General features: G+C 37.6%; 1 protein-coding gene across 1 annotated transcript in view; it reads left to right on the top strand.

The window, feature by feature from the left end:
• LOC140137710 (cholesterol 7-desaturase nvd-like) overlaps nt 1–7921 on the top strand; it is a 36555-nt gene extending 28634 nt beyond the window's left edge. Inside the window, exons 5-7 of the mRNA XM_072159470.1 lie at nt 3341–3488; nt 4548–4724; nt 7331–7921. Of these exons, the coding sequence (XP_072015571.1) occupies nt 3341–3488; nt 4548–4724; nt 7331–7492 (487 nt within the window). The 3' untranslated portion in view covers nt 7493–7921. The remainder of the gene's footprint in view (nt 1–3340; nt 3489–4547; nt 4725–7330) is intronic.
• Nucleotides 7922–23576: the final 15655 nt, after the last annotated feature.

Raw genomic sequence — 23576 nt, 5'->3', positions numbered from 1 at the left:
ATCAAACAGTCATAATTGGCGGTCATTTCAAATCATCCCCAAGTCAACGAGGTTTAAGAAGGTTCTCTCATTGTTAATTGTTGGTTATGCATACCTATACAAAATAGAATGCCTGGTTACCAACCACTTGAAAAGGATTTAGCAAAAGCAAACAAAGACCAGAGCTATTAAAAGTTTTATAGCCATCTAAGGTATAAGCTTATTATCCACTTCAATAATAGGATTATTGATTGGTGTTGTGACTATCAAAATAAGACGGATGTCGCGCCAGCTTTATTGACCGATGAATACGACCTTCGTACACATTTTACACCATAACTCAGAATACAATTTAGGGAATTTACGGCTCGTTTGTGCTGCCGGGTCACATATAGGGAATGTGTATGAGTATTACCTAATTATAATAGGGGCGTATCCAAAAATGAATTCACGCCCCTTTCAAATGTCGAGACAAACTGCAGGCCTTATGCTTTTCTTCCTGGGAGCGTCAAGAACAGGACTTCCTGTAGCAGGCTTTAATCCTGATCTGTCATCACCAACAGATGTACTCTGAGCAGCATCTCTCTTCCCCAGTAGCCATTGACGTATCTTCCGGCCTGCTGGTCGCACCTTCCGATACCCTCGTCTTCTTTTGATTTCGTACTCACATGTTTACATTCGAGGCCATATAGTACGGTGGGTGGCCAGGTCCTTCCGTACCAACAGTAGAGGGCCATTCCTGAGTTCTTACAGTACTAGCCTCCTCTTGACACAAACCATCTCCCTGGATGCCAGATGTGAGCTTTGTGTAATTGTGTTTTGTCGTTGACCATACCGTTGATTCCTCCGGCGCAACACATACGTCAATGCTGTTGACCATTGACGACTATTTAAACCATAGCTAGTTATCACTAAAAATAGAAACATGATGCAGTCATGTCTACAGTAGAATTCACCACGACCTTTGCAGGACTTGAACCCCATTAAAAGCTATTAAACCCAGATAACACTCATTGAAAACAGCTCAACTGATTAAATCAGATCTTCTCTGGTTAAATCTACACGACGACACATGTTTCTGTTTTACCTGTGCATTGAGCAATGAGCTGGTATTATAGTTTCAGTTGGGTGAACGATTATAAAGCGAACGCAAGGTAACAATATTGTGTGCACTTTTGTTTACGAAATGAGACAATAGTGTGCTTATTGTTAACCAACGTTCTTGAAAATGAGAAGCATAATGGTTTGCAGACTTAACACGGTTTGGAAAAAAATTCTTCATATTTTTGGTGTTATCTGTCGTTTACATATCCTTCCTAAAACACAAAAGTGCGAATATGTCCAAACACCTAGATTAGCTAAAATTTAGGACATGAATTACAAAACTATATTTTCTAGAATTTCAGAGAATACATTAAATATTGGCCGGTTATTTTTCACACAGTGACCTTAACTAGGCAATGTCCTATTACCTATAACATACACTAAAACACCAAAGTGCGAATATTTCCAAACACCTAAATTAGCTAAAAATTTAGGACATGTTACAAAACTATATTTTCTAGAATTTCAGAGAATACTTTAAATATTGGCCGGTTATTTTTCGCACAGTGACGTTAACTAGGCAATGTCCTATTACCTATAACATACACTAAAACACCAAAGTGCGAATATTTCCAAACACCTAAATTAGCTAAAAATTTAGCTAAAAATTTAGGACATGTTACAAAACTATATTTTCTAGAATTTCAGAGAATACTTTAAATATTGGCCGGTTATTTTTCACACAGTGGCGTTAACTAGGCAATGGCCTATACTTCTAACATACACTACTTGTAGAGGTCACGCGTGAATTGTGAGAGCTCTGTGTATTGTGTATAGGAAAACGGACAGTAACTGCAGTCAAGGATTCTCGAGTACTAATATACTATAGGATAAGCCACTCGTTTGCGCAAATGAAGTCATTCATTCAGCCTATGCGCCTTCATGCATGTGATGGCCTAGCTGTACCCCTGTAGAGTGTATAACCTGTGGAAGAGATGATGCAATGTTTACGTCATCGTTTCCAAAAAAATTAAATGGCGAAAAACGGCGAACATTTGGTCGAATCTTTCTATTACTATTATATCGTGAAAAACCAAATAGCTGAGGAGTTAGCTCAATATGCTAGGAAAATATTCTGTTCGATGACCCTATGACCAGACTGGCTAAATAAGCTGTATTTTTGCTGGAAAGGGTCCGAAAAATTTGGCAGTCGATGTTCGCCATCTTGGATAAATTTGGTGTACTGAAAATGCCCAGCAACTGTCAATCAAATGCGAACTTGTCAATTGAATATAGGATAAGTCTGTTTCACCGTGGCAGAAGTACGCACAACGTTGTTGTGCGAAACGTGCGTAAATTTTTGGCTAAGGTGCCTGAACGTTACCAGGACGTTACTAGGTGTACTGAAAAAGCCTAGCAACTGTCACTCAAACTGCCGATGTGTTAATTAAGTTGCCGTAAAGTGACTTCAATTTTTATACAGGGTTTGAATACGAGTGTCACAGCCCTGCTGCAGTATGAATAGAACCAAATTAATATAAATGCATCAACCCGCCCGGAAAATGAATCAAGCCTACGCGACGCGAACGTGTGCGAAAGCACTGCGAATAGTACGCGGAGTGCACATTATACACAATCAATGCATGTTTTGGAATTTTCTATCGCTTGCTCTGATTGGTTCTCGCTATCTAAGACTATGAATATAGGTTCATACATACACGCTATGTAACAGCGCGCGTGATTGGTCGAGAGCCGGGCATAAACAGCGTTTATGCCCGGTGTCCCGGATGTGAGTCAAAAATCATGTTTTTTAATAATGTTACTTGTAATATTTTACAAGTGGCCCCTCGGGCATAAACAACCGTTTAGTCATGAAAATATATGAATGAACCCCTAATTCAACCATTCGCCGTCAGACAAGAAAATATGATTGGGCATTCATACATACACGCTATGTAACAGCGCGCGTGAGCCGGGCATAAACAGCGTTTATGCCCGGTGTCCCGGATGTTAGATCGCCGGGTAGGGAAAGTGCAGGAAAATCGTGTATTTTAGTAACCTTTTTGTTATTAATTTGATGAAATAAGAATCACAAACTGTTCTGGTATGTATGAACGGGCCGCAAGCGGCCCTCGGGCATAAACAACCGTTTAGTCATGAAAATATATGAATGAACCCCTAATACATGTACGTCATGCAATCACACAAAAAATGTGCAAGCTTGCAGCAAGCATACACAGTTGCAGCAAGTGCTTGCGAAACCACGTGCGTACATTACGTTAAATTGTTAAAACAAATAATTTTGTTTTCCTTGTAGGGTATGGCAATGGATAAAACATGTGTGGGATGGTGGATGGACACAAGATGAAGATAATAAACATATTGGTATCGTCACGTTAGATCATTCTATAGCAGCATTTGGTCGTACTTTACCTTTAACAACGCTCAAAATCAGAGCATACCAAGTAAGTCAAATGAGTTCAGTTATTATTTGTATATTCTTAACAGTATACGAGCCGTATTCTTCCGTAGCACTACATAAGGAAGAAACTGGAAAAAATAATGATCTCGATCGGGAATCAAACCCCTAAACCTATGCCTTATTTCAAAATCATCTAAATATCGATCACTCAGCTTTTGGGTACTCTGTGTTGGTCCAAACAGTGACCCCTGTGGAACCCCTTGTCCAAAAGTTGGTCTATTGTATTCTAATCGGAAGGTACCCAGACCTCTCGCCAAGATATTTATGTGGGTTGAACGTACACAGGTGAGTATGAGCATGCGTATAATGTTTAGCACTATTGGATATGTGCATGAAGGAGACTTTATCCAAGTCCACAAAATGTCCCGGAGACTCGATGTAAATGTGGTTTAAGTACTTGTAAATTGGTATACTCTATTTAAATTGTGATTTATATGTTTATGCTTTATCATAATACTCATGTAGCTGTATAATTTTAATGTTATGCAGGGCCCCGTGTAAGAACAGCATTTTAGCTGATCTGGCCACCCTGGGTAAATATGATGCAATAAATAATAAATAAATAATAAACTTCGGGGAATTTTCAGCAGTTGGGTACAACTTCCGATACTCGACCCTGTTAAACTAATTCTTTGTGTTTGGATCAAACGTTTAAATCAAAATCACGATTTATACCAACACAGATGAACTTTCATGAACAATATCAATCTTCTTAATCATGTTAATCAATAATGAATACTAAGAATTACGATCACTCAAACAGATCGGAATGGGCTCTTTTTTGGTGCAGTGTTTATAATACCTGTATTTTTTTATTCCCTGTACTTGGGACTGGTGGGGAAAAGACATACAACAGAGATGTAAGCCACGAAAAAAACTCCCGTGAAAAGCATGAAAATGCCCGAAAAAGAACCAAACCAAAACAAACCCAGGAGATTTCCCGAAAACTTACATCTCTGGTACAAAGATTATAACCACCAGCCCCTGCTCAACTCTAACAATATATCGTTGTTTGCTTCTTTACTAACATCTCTTTCTGTAGACTGGACCTGGAGTAATGTATATAAGAACATTTTTTCCGATTATTGGTGAAGTAGTCTTAATACTCTGTGTTACCCCTGTTGAGCCGTTGGTACAGAAACTAACCCATTGTATCTATACACATCAATACGTTCCAAGAATATTTGCGAAGTTTTTAATGTGGATTGACAGCGTTCAGGTAGACAATAGTTTGATTTATATCTTGACAAATCGAATGACGAATACAACCCTCCAGTAAAGGCCCATTCAGTGATTTGCTCATCCGGACGATCGTAAAAATCATCAAAATTCAGATTTTGGTACCTTTGACATTGTCATAGATGTGCTAACATAGCCTGCGAGTGGTTCAGCCGAAAGCCGTGTATTTAAGACAAAATGAGACATTTTACACAAATCTGTTGGATACTGACAGTATTTTTTACTCCAAATTTCCCAAATTTACAATACAAATTTGCTAAAATAAGAGAATTGGAAAGTTTCCGCATTATTTTGTACCATTTGATTTGATACAATTCTAGAAAAAAAGGAGGGTCATTGGGTAGCCGCATCGAAAAAAAGAGGTCATGCATTGGGTTAAAAAAAGGGGGTCATCGGGTACATTTGACTTCAAAAAAGGCGGCCCAATGACAGGCACATATCGTTACTTGTTGAGTGCCCCGGCCCCACCCAACTCCACGATGTGCCCTATAATACGCGTACGTTATAAACATATAGGGTGTCCCATAACAGCGGGTCCCAACGAGTGTGGCGATGTGTTTTCAGCAATCATTCAGTTTTTATATACATGTATGTGAAAGCCACGTCTTTTAGCTAAAAATTGGCAGGAAAACATAATTCATTTGATAATACAGTTCTTAATAATATGACCTCGGATGAAAAATTGCTTGCAGTACTAATTTTGCAATTTTTGTGCGATCAAATTTTATTTTGATCAAAACTCAGAATATTTTGGAAAAAAGTGATAGCCTATATGCATTGTATAAGACATTTTCTGAGAATTTCAGAAAATTGACATTCAAATTGGCCAAAATATAGAGAACTTAATTTAAAAAAAATCTATTTCACCTATCAAGAACCGTAAACCCTAAAGATCTTTTAATGTAATTTTCAATATTTTAATGAAAAATTAGATACTGAGCCACAAAGGGCTATTCCAGAAAATAGACGCACACCCCCGTATAGAGGAGTTTTCCGGACTTTTTGTCCAATCGTGACTGTTGGAAATCCAGACTTTTAAAGTGTCCAAAGGCAAAAAATATCTGGCAGAAAAATAATTCAAAATCAGAAATCCTTAATTTGATAGGTCATTTTGGTCATTTCCGTGATTTTTCCTTCATTTAATTGGATATCCAAGCTTTTTCAAGTGACATTTGGAACTGGAATTCCAGTCGTTTTCAGAAAGCAGACGAAAAGGACGAACCCCCTCCGAAAAACCTCCATTGAGTGAGCATCATGCGAGTTCAATCCAGGGCGAGGGCTCTAGCGACGTTTTCATGTATTTTTGTGTAACCTGAGAGCACATCAGACATATCAAATTGCATTCTGATATTACGAAAAATGTCATTCTGATATCAAATAATTTTGATTTTTTGAAATTCGCAATATAAAACACATTTTGTAGCAAGTGATTAAAAATTGATATTTTTGATATTTAACAATCCTAGAAATAAACTATATGATGATATGTATTTAAAGTGTATGTAGATGGGATGAAATTCCGACGATCAATTGAAAATTTTGACCTGTCGTATTGAAAACATGCAGATATGGATCCCCCCAAACACACAAAAATAGGTCTTTTGGGGAAAAATTATGTCTTCACTAATTTTCATTTGATCGTCGGCTTTTCCTCCCAGCTACATACACTTTAAGTACATATCATTAGATTTATAAATTTCAAATAAATCAAAATTATTTAATATCAGAATGCAATTTGATATGTCTGATGTGCTCTCATGTCGTCCCACAAAAAATACTGTCGAAACGCTCATACCAGAGCCCTTAAAGTCAACAGAAAATTGCAAAATTTATCCTGCAACATTTTTAGAGATCATATTATCTTCAAATCTGTTTTATCAAACGAGTTCTGGTTTTCTGCGAAGTGGCTTTAACATTATGTTAACACTGTCTAAAACAGTCTTTCTTAATACTGTCTAGTTGTTGATTTTAAAATATCATCAAATCTTTGGATGGTTTGAACCCGCTTTTTATGGGACACCTTGTATAAATTATGCGTCAAGTTATTCCCATTTGTCTGTTGATCCAGGATGTACTGTGGAAGATGTGGAAAATTGACATAATTTTGTTTCCTAAAAAGTTGACTTATCGCAATATATTCCGATGTTATTACGTGTAATCAGGGATATGAGATATCCCTGGTGTAATGGTGCAAATTAAATACATCATTACATAAACATACAATGACTGAGATCAGAAATTTGGTTTGCTTTCTCTCTTTGTAAGTGAAGTTATGGTTTAAAAAAGTATCAACACCACTGGCCGTTTGCTCAGTGGAAAAAATATCGAAATCACCAAAATACTTCCACCAAAATCGTAAAAGATAGATTGATTTAACTTTATTGTTCATGATTACTAAAGAAATATAATAATTCTCCATATCAAATGCTAATCTTGTAGCCTACTAATTTACTACCAAAAGTAAAAAGTTTTTTTGTCTGTTTCTGTTTTTTTAATCCTGACACTTTTAGAATCCACACTGAACATACCCATCATCAAACTTTGATGTGAATTTTTTTTAATAAACTACTTTGAATTTTATTACAGGTTGAACGTGATTTGATGATCTGGAACCACAAGATGTTCTTATCAAAACCTCTGCTGATGAAAGAAGACATCACAATCAATAAGCACAGAAAATGGTACTCTCAATTCTACTCGGAGAACAGCCCTCGGTATACGGCAAGGAAAGAGGGCATGGATTGGTGATTGGCGTAGCAGTATTCTGCCCCCTATGGCAAAAGGGCATAACTAGCATATTGATCTATTCTGTGTGTAGATATTAGGTTCCTGGACCTACCAGTGGTCATAACTCAATTTTGACGAAAGTGTTAGTTATGCCCTTTTGCCATAGGAGGGCAGTATTATACTGTAGAATAGAATAGAATCAAATAAAAATTCCCTATAAAAGGGAAAGCCAGCCTCCATGTAGAAGAGGTCTTGTAATTAGTTTTGGTCAATGTGAAATGCATTTTAGGATCATGCTTACATCCATGTTACATGACAGTCCACCAAAACATCAACGATGAGAACATGTACACTGAAACTGCAAAAAACATTAACTCCTAATCTCCTGTCAACTCTTTAATTCATTATTGTTCATTATTATTAATTCATTATTGTTCTCCAAATTGTTCTGTTCTGTTTTTTTTTGTCTTTTCTGCTTTTTACCCACGATATATTTTGTTTTAATACCATAACTTACGAACTTAATATCTTCGCTTATGAATGTCCGATTTCATTGGGGAAAACGACGTTGTGGAGCAAAATACTAGTAGCTCTTTATGTAAAAACATCAAAATTGATAAGCTGCCCATGAAAAGATGTCTGTTTTTGACATGATATGCCACATTTCTTAAAGATCCATTCAGTGATCCCAGCGCAAGAGTATAAACAAATTTAAAATTGCTTACTAGAAGAGTGAAGGATAAGTCATTCAAATTGTCATTTGGTATTTTTGAAACGCCAAATTCGGCAAAAAACGAAGAAAACAGCAGTACTGACGAAGATGAAGCCCAAATTCAAATACATGTAGCTAATTTAGATACTGTCAGTATCTAAATTACAGATTTGTGTAAAATGTCTTATTTTGTCTTAAATACACGGCTTTTGGCTGAACCATTCGCAGGCTATGTTAGCACATCTATGTAATAACAAATGTACCGAAATCTGGATATTGATGATTTTTACGATCGTCCGGATGCGCAAATCACTGAATGGGCCTTTAGTATTAATAATAGATAAGCTGCCTGACATGCCTGTAAAAAATATTATTGACAATGTTGAGAGTAGGAATTACCTTGAAAAATTTCTCAAAAATACAAGATGCCATGCAGTTAATATTCCAGTCTGAAACGATCCGATCATATTTTAAACATTAATAACATCATAAACCCAAAACGTGAAAAAATTACCCCGGGCAGATTTTTGTCTATTTCTCCCTTTACGATCCTGCCCAAAAGTGTCTGCTTTCGATATACCACGTCAAAAATACACTGCAGGTTTTAGTTAATTCACTATATAAACTCACCTTACATGTACATTTTATTTTAAAATAATTTGATTCGCATTGTATCGTAGTTTACTATATAAATATAATAGATAGTGGCAAGCACATTTATAAAGGACTGATTACTCACTACAACATTCACTCTTAAACTGTATTTTTCTGAATGTGTTGATTGTTAGTCGGAAACTGCTGCGAAGCTATGGACATGGCATCTTACCTACTCCATTCTATAATAGTCTGCCTAGTGCTTTCTCTTCAATCATTTTGTTTTATGTAATTTTATGAATCAAATAAGAAGATGGAAAGTGGCTTCACTTAAGTTATGTGTCATTTTATTTATAATAAAGAAGTTTTTAAAGACAATAAGACAATTTATTTATCTATAATAAAGTGCATGTCAAATGGGGTAGGCCTACATTGTTCAATACTATAGGCCTACATGCATAAATTATGCCCATATTATAGCTAGGCCCTAAAAACTTTATTTTGCATCGGTTTTTCCCGTTGAAAAGACAAAACTGATGTTTATGATAGCAACTATTTCATCAATAACATTTTGAGTCATTTTATCCATAAAACGACACAGGATAGGGTGGATAATTACTTTGACTTTTATGTGGTCCATATGATGAAGATTATTTTCATTCTTCACGCTGTTCAGTGGTCAAGGACACTGATATGACATCATTGGTGATGTGATTTTCTTCTGCTGACCATATGATGCTGTATATTAACTATCTACCAAAAAAACGTTGGCAACGTAAAGAAATCAGCAAGTTTAAAAAACCCACCTCGGCTCACTTTTTGAAACTTGGTCCCATTTTGAACACCAACAGCAAATCAGTGTTTTTATTTTATTTCAACAGAATACAGCGTTTCCAACAAGATTACAAGCCTACTTGTTATTCGTTTAATTCAATCATTAATCATGTTAATCATGATTATTGTAAAACAAAACATAACCTTTCAGGTCGTTCCAGAAAGCTTTCAAATTAATATCGCATCTGCACATTAAAGATACCTAACACTTCTGGAAATGTTTTAAATTTATATAAATATGATAAAGTTTAAATCAGTAACTTTTATAAATGGGACCAAGTTTCAAAAAGTGAGCCGAGGTGGGTTTTTTTAAACTTGCTGATTTCTTTACGTTGCCAACGTTTTTTTGGTAGATTTCTTTTCTTTTTATGAATGTAGCCAAGCAGCTCCAAGCTTGGAAAGTCATCAGGTTACGAAGTGCACCATAAAACGAATAAAACGAAAAATGGATGTTTGAAGTTGCTATTCTTGATTCATGACAATAAATAATTAAACAAAATTTTATCAGTCGTTTATTTTTAAAACTTGCTCGTCACGCGTGACTGTAATGTTCAGAGGCGTACACAATGATCAATAAACATTTTAATATACTTTAATTATTCAAGGCTACGTAAATATGTAGAGAAAATGTAAATATGAACAACACACGTCCAATGTTGACAATGCCAGAGAGACACACATAGAGTAAATCCGATTTAGGCCTACTTCATGTCACGGAAGCGTCTAAATGCCCCAGATAATCGTGTTTTAATGTTTGTGGTTCTTTGTAGCCCTGCGGGGCAATCAACTTGGCTATCCGAATTTCGCGGTTTGTGGTTCTTTGTAGCCCTTCGGGGCAACCTAGTTGAATATTCTTATTAAGCGTCGGTTGTCGGCGATCTTTCGTGGTTTGTGGTTTTCATCAAGCCCTGCACTCTATCGGGAGCTAATTTATAGTTTAAGCTTGTTGAATATCCATATTTCGTGGTTTGTGGTTCTTTGTAGCCCTGTGGGGCAATCTAGTTGCATATCCAAATTTCGCGGTTTGTGGCTCTTTATAGCCCTGCGGGGCAATCTAGTTGGTATCAATATTGAGCGGCAGTTGTTGTTGACCTTTCGCGGTTTGTGGTTCTTTATAATCGATAGGCCTGCGGGCAATCTAATTGGATATCCAAATTTCGCGGTTTGTGGCTTTTGTAGCCCAGCAGGGCAATATAGTTGAATATCGTGGTTTGTGGTTTTAATTTCCCTCTATCGGGAGCTAATTTATAGTCTAAGCTTGTTGGATATCCGTATTTCGTGGTTTGTGATTCTTTATAATCGATAGGCCTGCGGGCAATCTAGTCTTTCGCGGTTTGTGGTTCTTTGTAATCTTTCGTGTTTTGTGGTTTTAATTTCCCTCATCAAGTCCTGCTCTCTATCGGGAGCTAATTTGTAGTTTAAGCTTGTTGGATATCCATATTTCGTGGTTTGTGGTTCTTTGAAGCCCTGTGGGGCAATAGTTCCATATCCAAATTTTGCGGTGTGTGGTTCTTTATAGCCCTGCGGGGCAATCTACTTGGATATCAATATTGAGCGGCAGTTGTTGGCGATCTTTCGCAGTTTGTGGTCTTAATTTGTTGGATATCCATATTTCACGGTTTGTGGTTCTTTATAATCAATAGGCCTGCGGGCAATCTGGTTGGATATCCAAATTTCGCGGTTTGTAGTTCCTTGTAGCCCTGCGGGCTAATCTAGTTGGATACCCTTATTAAGCGGCGGTTGTCGGCGATCTTTCGCGGTTTGTGATTTTTATTCCCCTTATTAAGTCCTGCCCTGTATCGGGAGCTTAATTTATAGTTTAAGCTTGTTGGATATCCATATTTCGTGGAGTGTGATTCTTTGTAGCCCTGCGAGGCAATATAGTTGGATATCCAAATTTCAAGGTTTGTGGTTCTTTATAGCCCTGTGGGCAAATCTAGTTGGATATCAATATTCAGCGGCAGTTGTTGGCGATCTTTCGCGGTTTGTGATTTTAATTTATAATATTTATATCAAATATAATTTCAGTCTGAGCTGTGAACAGAGCCACTGATAAATGTGTTTGACGAAGATGCCATGCCATGATAGTCAGGCATGGTGTTAGCATCTGGATGGTGAAAGTAGGCCCTAGGCCTAGGACTAAATGTGAATAAAAATCAAACATGTTTGTTTGATGAAAAAAAAAATAATATCACAATAGCAATGGATGTTCGAAATGGTGTTATTCTTGATTTACGACAATAAAATTGATTAATAAAACATTAAAAAAAAAGTGGTGGGAAGTTTCGAACTTGAGCAAAAATTCATGAATGGATTAGAAGTCCATGGCCTTAACCACTTCGCCACGGGGACGTCCCGTTATTACGCTGTGTGAAAGTGGAGTATTTATTAATATGAATATTATGCTGTGGTCCGGAAAGAATAAAAGAATTGTGTAAAACTTGATTTTTTGGCGAATGGGGTCCAGAATTTGTATGTAGGGTATCCAGGAATATGCCTGGGTATATTTGAAAGTGAATCTGAAAAATTAGTGCGACAGTGACAGCCATGTATGGCTGTAGCAGTGACGAAAGATTGTGGATATCAGTATGATTAGCTATGATTTGCCACTAATTTTGGCTATGAAATACCGCGTGAAATAAAGCAAGAATGTTTGTTTATTATCAAACAATCGGATTGACTGTAAGATTCGAGTAACTTTTTGAAATAAAGAGTTATCAAAATATGACACTTTGGACAGTCTATACGATTTAGCATGGTTTTAGATATATTTTGTACCCAGCGAAAAATATCATAGAACAATAGCGTTTTGTTCCGTGTAAATATAGTCTCGCGGTGCATCTGTTTATTCTTCTTTATCAGTCGTTTTTTTTAAAACTTGCTGGTCAAGCTACCGCGTGACTCTAATTATTGTTACATTTAGGCCTATACCTAGAACTTAGAAAGTCATAATTAATTCAAACATAACTTTGGTAATACTTACTCGTTTTTGTTCGTTGAAACGGCAAAACATACTTTCTTTTCCTTACAAATCGAATGGCAATATTCTAAAAAAAAATTAAAAGGGCTGGCGATAAGACTGACAGAACGTAACAAAGGGGCTTAGTCCAGTTGACACACCCATAGGCCCTGTACACCTGTACACCAACCTTGCAATATGAAGTTTTTTTCTTGATTTGTGGTCTCAAGGGGTCCCTGAGCAAATTTAGCTTAGTTGCCAAATTGGCAACTTTGGACAACTCTCGTAATTTGCATAAATTCAATATGGCCGCCATCGGCCATCTTGAAAATACAACTTTTGGGCCCCTTGCCCAAAATTAATGTGCAATATATCATTTCAAGGGTTTTTTGGTGCGAGGAATCCACTGATTTCTGGAGTTACTATTCTCTTAAAAGGTCGGCCGGGATCAGCTCAAATCCAAGATGGCCACCATCCGCCATCTTGGAAATATAACTTTTGAACCCCTTGTCAAAACTAATATGCAATACATCATTTAGTGGGTTTTCTAATATGAGCAATCCAATTCTGGGGTTTATAATTTCATCAAAGGATGGGATTAGCTCAAATCCAAGATGGCGGGATCAGCTCAAATCCAAGATGGTTGCCAGATGTCATTCAAAATTTCTCTTAAATAACCATAGTATGAAATGCATTTTCCATTTTTTATTTTTGTTGTCAATCGTATATATTTATTCTCTGTACTTCGCCTGATGGGGTAACATTTAGATAACCACCAGGTGGTGGCCGCATTGCATTCTCTAAATTCAGTAAATTTTCATCGTCAACCGTGTAATTGAATAGGATTATTTTGAAATTTTAAAACGCTTGAAATATCACAAACAAATAGGCCTATGTTGATAAATAATATAAATACAAGCTAAAACCGTTGGGGTTCGATAATGAACCCCACAAAACTAACCGACTATAATTGAAAATGCCATACGGCCGGGCGGTTTCACAAGTTGCCAGCTCGATCATGTCATCCTCCCTTTCATTTAATAGCTGCATCTGTTCTAAATATAAAACTGTAGAGTGTTGTTATATTAATCTTTAGGTAAGAAGCATCTTAAACATTTAAGTACATGAAATGCATCAAGGTAACTCCAAATGCTCTAAGATTTAACTATTATCATTACCTTTTTATTTCATGATTTCGGGCCAAATTACAAAGATAGTCATAGTAATATCCTATCAATTGAATATATGAATTCAAAACCTACCCAAGTCCATACGTTGGCCAAATTGAGTTAAGCATGGGAAATTGTTGCTATACATAGGCATGTCATATGTATGAAAGAACAACTCAAATTCATCATCTGTGTCTATTGAGCATGTGAGAAATAGCATGTATGATTGAACCACCTAATTCCGTGATTTGAGTCTTGTAACACATTGATTGAAATCCAGTATGTATAAAAGTCCACTTGTAACACATTGATTGCTGGGGAGTGACTTTTTGAAAAAAAATGGGTTTAATAAAGGAACGTGTGTGGTTTATATACATGGCAGAATGCTTATCAACATTATACATGTGTGCTTTATTTTGTATTATCTTACTAGTGGTAATCTCGTTCCAACGTTGTTGTCTTTGCAAATGATTCAAAAAACCACCCAAGTCCAAAATTTAAAATGAACCCTACGAAGTCCCTGAAATGCTAATCGTCATACTTTATACGGTTTAATCCACTCATTTGCACGTAAAACTTACCATATTGACCAGGTAAATCTAACTTAAGGAATTAAAATTATACACAGGTTTTTCTCTCAAAATCACTTCTCATGGACTTGGGTGGGTTTTGTATTCATGTATTCAATTCCCTAAATATCTGTGAGCTTTAAGAATTGTCCATAGTCCATAACACATAAATTGAAGTTGTTTATTTGTTATGTAGTGTAATAAACCCTTACCCCGTAACTTGATATATGTTACGTGTTATACATGAATACCATAAGTTGGTGTTTACTATACATTTGTCACTCCCACTCATCATCCAAGTCTATGCCATCGAGATCTTTATCCAAAATACTGTCTGTCTCATCATTCTCCTCTTCAGTCTCGTCCTCATCATTCTCCTCTTCAGTTTGGTCCTCATCATTCTCCTCTTCAGTGTGGTCCTCATCATTCTTCTCTTCAGTTTCGCCCTCATCATTCTCTTCTTCAGTCTCGTCCTCATCATTTCGATCATTCGTAGCGTCTTCAGTTACTCTTTTGGTGTAAGGATTGCAGCACATGTCTTCATCAAATGTTGCAAAATGAGGTACATATGAGATGCTCCTTATGACAGCTGCACGCCTCGTTCCCGCACTTTTCTCTCGTGCTTTACAGTTACACCGGATGATGTCCATCAGCTCATGTGGTGCTGGATCCACTTGCGCAATGACGTATGTACACCTTGGTCAGGGGCGGACATTTTAAAAATGAATTTAGAAGAGCAGCAACGACACCACTTGCATTACATTCCAGATGTTAAATCTACATCATATTTGAGGAAAAATGAACGAGTCCGTTTTATCTTAGGGCCATTTGTCTATAACTGGTCTTTACATGTACCCCTATGGAGAGAGTGCCCGTTGAGGGCGCTATAACCCCAATTTTAGGAACAAAAATGTGATTAAAAAAAACGGACTCGTGCAAATTTTCTAAAATTTTCAGAGTATGTAATATGAACATGTAGAAATATAATCAAGTAGTTACCCTACCTGCTCCTCTCCGAAAAAATAAAAAGACCTATCATACTGCAGTTACTGTCCGTTTTCCTATACACAATACACAGTGCTCTCACCATTGACGCGCGACCTTCACAAATAGTGTATGTTAGAAGTATATTGCATTTGCCTAGTTAACATCACTGTGTGAAAAATAACCGGCCAATATTTAAACTATTCTCCAAACTTCTAGCAAATATATTTCTCTAACATGACCTAAAATTACAGCTAGGTTAAATGTCCAGAAATAGTCGCACTTTCGTAGAATATGAGTGAGGGCAAAGCATAGCTAGCTCATAGCTAGCCAACTCCCCGTGTTAATTGAATGGAGATTTGACCGAAAATATTGAGCTATATTGGTAACGGACCGCTCCGTTCTGAAGGATGATACAAAAAAAAACGGTACAAGCTACATTTAAACTATTCTATGAAATTCTAGAAAATATAGTTTTGTAACATGTCCTAAATTTCTAGCTAATTTAGGTGTTTGGAAATAGTCGCACTTTTGTGTTTTAGGAAGGATATGTAAACGACATATAACACCAAAAATATGAAGAAATTATTTACAAACCGTGTTAAGTCAACAATCATTATGTTGCTCATTTTCAAGAATGCTGGTTAACAAAAAGCAGGCCATTGTCTCATTTCGTGAACAAAGGTCCACATACCATTGTTTCCTTGCGTTTCCTTTATAATCAGTTACCCAACTGAAGCTGTATTATAGCACCTCATAGCGTTACCGCACATATAAAACAGACACATGTGCACAACCAGAGAAGATCCGATTTAATCAGTTGAGCTGTTTCAATGACTGTTATCTTGGTTTGATAGCTTTTAATGGGGTTTAAGTCCTGCAAAGGTCGAGATGAATTCTACTGTAGACATAACTGCATCATGTACCTCAATGATAATGAAACCAACAGGCACAGAGGGGTGTCGTCCTTGATCTGCCAGCCAAACTTTGTGATATCTGCTGACTCCTCAGGAGGGTCTTACCGATTTGCAGACTTCCACATCATCACCTGCAGGTGAGCACGAAGTACATGAAGTGTAAAATTTGCAGATATTGGCGGTAGTGCCATAGTTTTGGGTGTTCATGCGCGTATTTGGGGGGGGCTTTGGGGCGCCAGCCCCCTTGGTAAAAAGCAGGGGCGGCCAAAACGAAGGGCGGCGGAAGAAGAAGGGCAGCAAAACAAGGTGCGGCGAAAGAAGGGGAGGCAAAAAGAATAAGTAAATTAAAAAGGGCGGATAAAATTGGAAATAGTATAAAATTGTGAAAGAATTGTACTCTACATGAAAATGTGTTGATTTTAGGGCGCTAGCGCCTATAATCCTTTTTTTGTTGTTTTTTTGCTCTTCACTTTTTCAAACGACCGAAAAATAAATTGGGTCAACCTTTTCGGGCTGTTGAGGAAGGGGCGGCAAAATTGAATTTTCTTCAGGTCCCCGGGGTAGCAGCGGCCACGTCGGTACGCCACTGGTGTTGTCTTCTTCTTGGTAAAGAGCGTGAAGCGAACCTGTTTCATGGTTGTCCCTTGTGGTTGACCATACCATGCCATGCCAAGTAGTATGGTTTGGCGGCCTCTACGACCTCTTCTGTGGCGGAGCTAACTTCGCCAAGCGCATTCGAAAAACCTGGGAAGTCTCCGGCAAGTTAAGTATTCAGCACACTTGTCTTGTCTTTGTAGAATGGGTATGAAGTTGTGTTACAACCACTAAGATCCTGCATTCCAAACAGCTGGAGAGACTTGGGTCCCAGGGTGGCACATGTGGCATAGATATTCAGGATTGTTCCATCCCATCGTGCATTGTAGCTTTGCCCAATACACCCAGTAGACGAGTAGGACAAATACATCTGTATCATTACAGAGGATCCTTATTGTGTTCTCTCCGGAGTTGGCAGCATAAAGAACATAGGACACAATGGTAATGTCTGCCTCGTCATGCTCATATTCTCCATCATTGTGACTCTCCATTATCACATTCTCTCCCAAGTTGAAGGTACTTAACACACTTCCCAACTTCTTCTTGTTGTTTGTGCTCTTCATTACAGCTTCACTCTTTTGTACATTACTAGTAATAGCGATTTCATACTCTATGACAGCCTCACCAGCCCTACGCATCCTCTTATTATCTTTGGCAGAGCTGCCCTGGTATTTGTCGAAGACAAGGATTTTCTTTGCTCTGTCTGGATAGCGATCTATGCGAGCTTGCATGGAGGCAAGGAGATCTGAGGGACTTCCACCATAAGGCCACACAACAGCTGTGATACATCCACGATGACAGTGTCGACATCATTTTGGGCGAGATCTCGATCACACCAAGACGTTTGACAATATCTGACTTGGGTTTTTTTGCGAAGGAAACCGAATTAGGGATGAAGGCACAGCACAGAGCTCATAGTTGAACATAGACCTAAGATCCACCTGACGCCGTTCATTATCAACCGGAATTTTCACGGGCTTGATCTTGTTTCCTCTTTGGTTTTTAAACGTTTTACACGGGCTACTGATAGCATTGTAGAATCCACCTGGAAGACTATAGCAATGAATTCTGCTTTCATCTATTCTCCAATTGTGAGAGAATCTGCTACATTTACATCAGTAGATGCAATGTGTCCACTGACAGGTTTTTACAGATGAGGACGAGTGTCTTCTAGTGGATGAGGGTACTTTCCTACTTCTGCAACTATGCGAGCTCGATATTTGGCATCCAGTTACGTCGGTGATCCAACTCCTCTTTGTGCTTCTGAGCAGGATGGACTGTTGTAGTATCAGAATAAATTGTGTCTATACCCACTCTGAAACATGGACAGTAATAGGAAAGGTATCGATCCATTCCGAAACTAATTCTGGAGATAACGCCATGCCTTTAAGAGCTCCTTATATCAATTCTCCAAACTAATCAGCAGATACAGCATTCCAATATCCATTATGGTGTCGGCAAACGAGGTCAAATTATGTCCTCAGCATTAAGTGTGCGCATCTCCAGCCGGTACTGAGTGAGATACCGGGCATACTGCACATGACCAGCAAGGAGGAAGTACTTCATCATGCGCTTCATGGTAACGAGCTTCAAGTGGACATCACCCTTTCTCTATGCACGTTCAAACTGGTGGACAAGGAGTGTTGGGAGAAGAAATGCCATCCAGTTGGATGCAGGCGTTACATTTTCAAGATGGCGGATGGCAAACATTTTGGATTTGAATTTTTGAATTGATCGCGACCTTTGAGGAGAACAGCAACCCTGAAATGGATTCCTCATACCAGAAAACCCTTGAAATGACATATTGTTCATCAGTTTTGGCCAAGGGTTCAAATGTTATAGTTTCAAGATGGCGGATGGCAGCCATCTTGGATTTGAATTGATCCCTTCCTTTGAGGAGAACAGCAGCCCAGAAATGGGTTCCTCATACCAGAAAACCCTTAAAATGATATATTGTACATTATTTTTGGCGAAGGGGTTCAAAAATTATTTTTTCAAGATGGTGGATAGCAGCCATCTTGGATTTGAGCTGATGCCAACATTTGAGAACAACAACCCCCAAAATGGATTCCTCATTCCAAAATATCCTTAAAATGATGTATCACACATTAATTTTGGTCAAGGGGCTCAAAAGTTATATATTCAAAATGACCAATGGCGGCCATATTGGATTTATGCAAATTACAAGAGTTGCTCAACTTGGCAACTAAGCCAATTTTGCTCAGAGACCCCTTGGGATCACAAATCAAGAAAAAAACTTCATAGTACCAACTATTGCAAGGTTCGAATTGCGAATTCTCTAAATGCCTCTCTGCCAAAATTGTCCACCCTTTTGGCACGCCAGAAAAAATCTTTGCCCTTCCCTTTAATTTTTCGACGTGCCAAAAATATTTGCTGAACCCAAAACCTTAAATTATTGTCTAATCATGTGATGCGAGCGCAACGATCAGGAAGTTTTGCATATACCGTAAAACCGCGTCTACAAGCAGAAATAGTGTTTTTTATAAAAGCTTAATTAAGGGGACTCGATCTTTTGTGCATAATTATAGAGGGCCAGGGGATTCACCCTATCATTACAAAAAATTATTTAAAGAAGTCAAAGAGCCCTAGGAATAAAAACTGTAGTGTAATTCACGCCAGATACAATTTCTTTATACGACAAAATTTTTTTTTGTAATCGATCAAAAAACAAACGTTTTATTTCAATTTTAAATTTAGCCTGAATCCGTAAATATGGTACCTCTCGCCCCTTTTTTAGGTCAAGGCTATGTTTACCATTATGCAGCGAACCATTGTTGAAGCTATTTCACATACATGTACAAAACATTCTAGAGAAAGAATGAGGATATACAGTGTTGAAATATCTTTTGTTGATTTCGAATGATAATGTCATGAAGTCGTAAATTTTAAGGTCAAATTCCTAAAACCACAACAAAAATTGTGACGCAGATATTTTCCGACTTACGCAATTTCATCATCACATCAGTGTCTTTATTATTTGTTTGAAACCTTTCCCAAACGTTCGTGCTCTTTATGCATAAAACGGCTAATCTATCTTTACAAAACGCGTCTTTTTTAGTAAACGAAAGGCTAAAGATGGCATTATGAGATTTATCATTTATCATTACACTCCTCCACTCAACTGCAACCGTGGCCGAGCGGTAAAGCGCTAGACGCGTAATCAAAGGAAGTTTCGAATCGCTGGTTCGAATCCCAACGAAGCCTGTGGAAACTTTTTTTTTCTTCAAAATTCATGATCGCATTCCGAAATGAGTCACTTGTCGGAAAATCATGTATCGTATCCTTAATTCGAAGCAAGCGTTAATATACTAATACAATAGGTCGGTCTTAAAATAATACTTGTTTGTATATACTTGGATCCGTAATTTATTTGCTCAAACTCCATAATGGCGACTGGATTAATGTAGCTTTCATCAGAAGCACACTATATGCTTGTAGACGGGGTTTTACGGTAGTGAACGTTTCCCTAATGTTTTTCTTTTTCTTTTCGTTTTTGGTGTAAGGTCCAAACGGTGTCCAAAAATATGTGCCCAAAATCACTTGCCCACCACTTTCGAACTGCCCAACATACTTGCCCCACCCATTTGGCCTGCCAATGAAATATCTTTAGCCCTCTTATTACACCCTGGGGTAAACATGATGATTGTACCCTCCCGAATAGTGACTTTGTTTTTACTTATTCTCCGTCGTTGCCAGGTCAACTGGTTCACGCTATCTGTGTTCGGAACCACGATCAAACTAAACCAATGGGTTAGGATTATGGTTTAGGGTTGGGGTTACATTCCCGGGGTTACATTATTCGGCACGCGATCCGACCCTCCAAACGTGAGCCAGTAAGATATGATCAAGGGGGTGACACTAACTTCACGGTTGTTCTATTATCAACGCAAACCTATGACAAATCCCGCTGGTTTGCTAGTTAGAAAATGAGGCCAGTTATCGATCGGATATGAATAATTAATTTCGATCCCTTTTAGGGTTGGAAAATAACGACGCCGTTAGTTTTGCGAACTCTGCCTGTTCAATGCGAGTAGCAAGCTTGAAAGCGCGCCAGCTAGCAGAGCTGGGAGTAATCCGGTGATGGCGCACTAGTATTTCCCATCAGGCACCAGTGACTTGTTTTTTACAGAAAGTCTACTAATTTGATAATGGAATAACCTTTAGCAATAGTAATGTCGAAATTAGGAATTGGTGTCAATAATACGACGGTAGTGAATCACTTGAATTTGATACGATATTCAGCCAGCGATTTAGCGATAAAAAAACTTTTGACCACTGACCTGACCTGAAGCACGTGAGGCGCCATATTCGTTTTTTTTTATTTCCTCGTGTGATAATAAATATCATTCAAATTTATAGTTGTCGGCCGTGAACGTAGTTTATTACTGGCCTAAGAAGTTTGTTTTTAAAAACAAGTAAATAATCATCACTCACCGTTCTATTTGATCTTGTGGATTTCCCAACACGTAATAAATTGGAACGCCACTACCGGATTGCTCTCAGGTAGTAAAGCGGGCGCACTTTCAACCTTCGAAGCTTGCCATTCACTACCGCTGGTAATATTAATTAAGTGATGTCACTGATGTGCAGCGTTTCTGGAATAGCACTTGTATCTATATCGTGCATGTATAATTTGAATGTAGCTTGCTGTATTTAATATGTGCATGCATATTACAGGAGTTTAGGCCCATTGAAAAAACAATTGAATAATTTAGGAGATTATCAGGGGCTGTGCAATAATTATGAGTCCTGGGGAGGGTAAAATTGGGGTGAGAGAGATGTGATTTTGGCCTTAAAACGCTTTAAAAGGCTTAGAATAACCGGGGGGGGGTACTTGGATTATTTTTCGACGGAGATGTGCGGCCCGAGCTTCCGAACCCATAACCATTTATCACGATTTTACCGAAAATAGGTACCCATATCTAAGGATTGTCAGGAAAGTAAGAACCCATATCTAAGGATTTGAGCTTGAAAATAGTAAAAGCAACATGTTTTTCCCTCGGGGGAAAAATAGCACGGAAAATCTTAAAGGGAGACCCATGTCTAAGGATTTGTCGTGGAAAACCTTGTACGTGAGTACCCCCCCCGAGATAACAGTAAAGGTCCGGAAACGCTTATGATATGGAAATTTTATTTTGAACAAAAATTCTTTAATCACTATTGACGGTTTCGCCTACCATGGTCAATAATGAGTAAAATATCGGTTTAGTTTAAAAAAAAAGTTTTCTTAATTAATTAATTAATTAATTAATTAATTAATTAATTAATTTATTTATTTATTTATTTATTTATTTATTTATTTATTTATTTATTTATTTATTTATTTATTAATTATAATTATTGAGGCTTGTTAAAGTAACTCACCTCTAACATTTCACGCACTCACTTGCACCGGCTCAACAAATCAATCAATCAGTTAATTAACCAATCAATTCACAAACAATAAATATGAATAAATTATATGATATTCAATTTCGATCAATAGACATATCAAACCATCAAACAATGAATAAACGAACTGATCGACCAAGAGCCCCTTTTTCTAAAGAGTGTGAGTGAGTGATTAAACAAAATTAAATACATGCATAATTATTTACATAAATAAACAAATAAACAAATAAATAAAGAAGAAAAAAATAAATAAATAAGAAAAATGTGAACAAATGGTATCGTAAGTTGAATTGCATTCACAAAAATAATCATTGCTGACAGGAGGACTCAAACCAACGATCTTTGTATCGCCAGTCTGATGCTCTACCACTGAGCTACGACGTCGTCCAGTGGTGAGGATCTAGTTTTAGCTTATACAGTGTTCGTCTGTGACAATGCCGTCTCGTGAAATAAATATAAGTGGTTTTTTTTTCAATTATCTTTTTTTTTTTCAATAGAGCCGTAACATTTTGTTTAAACATTTCAATTTTATTTTCTTTAGAGCAGAGACAAATATTTCCCCTTTTCTACAATTTGAGCCCAAAATAAGAATCTACTTCTTTTATTACTGATTTAATGTTACGCGTCTCACAACAGATATTTAGCTGGTTTAGTGGTCTTGCGCTGTGCTTTTTAACCGGGAGGTACCGAGATCGATTCCCACCTCTGCCTGTAATTTTTTTTCAAGCCTGGGAAATAATAAGTTTATTTGGCTTCACAACGCTAAATTATTCATGACTTGCCCAACCTGGTGGTGTAAAGTGCTCCCCATAACATATGAATATTAAGCAATAACACAATGGCTAATTTAAATAAGAATGCGTCACATGCAAATGAGGGATTGCCCTCTCCAGGAATTGCTTCATGATATGATCCCCTATTCACTACGAGGGCGATAGAGAATGAGCCCGCTGAGTGACCAACACATGATTATAAGCAACGCACTGAATGGTCTATTGTTCTATTGTGTCCGATTTGAGCGCTGACATATTGGAAAATGCTGCCAATCAATATTCATGAGAGTGTACATTCAACGTCCAAATTTTGAAATTGGGTGACTTGTGCTTGACAGGTGTAAAATACATCTGATTGGGCGTTTTAAATACGTAACGCATAAAGGCATCGACATCATCGAATGGCTGCCTATAGTGCTGTTAGCGTTAGGCCTATGTGTGGGGGGGGGGGGCTATGTTTAGTTTCTATAATAATTATTATAAGGCCTACATTTTGTCATAATGATTCCTTTTTCTTTTCTCTGTACTGATTCTTTCCTTGAAGTATCACTCCCTCTTCTTATCTCCCTTCCCTTCTCCATCCCCTCT

Source organism: Amphiura filiformis, chromosome 17, assembly GCF_039555335.1.
Source record: "Amphiura filiformis chromosome 17, Afil_fr2py, whole genome shotgun sequence".
Lineage (NCBI taxonomy): Eukaryota > Metazoa > Echinodermata > Ophiuroidea > Amphilepidida > Amphiuridae > Amphiura > Amphiura filiformis.
The sequence above is the reverse complement of the archived record's forward strand: the minus strand, read 5'-3'. Positions and strand labels throughout refer to the sequence as shown.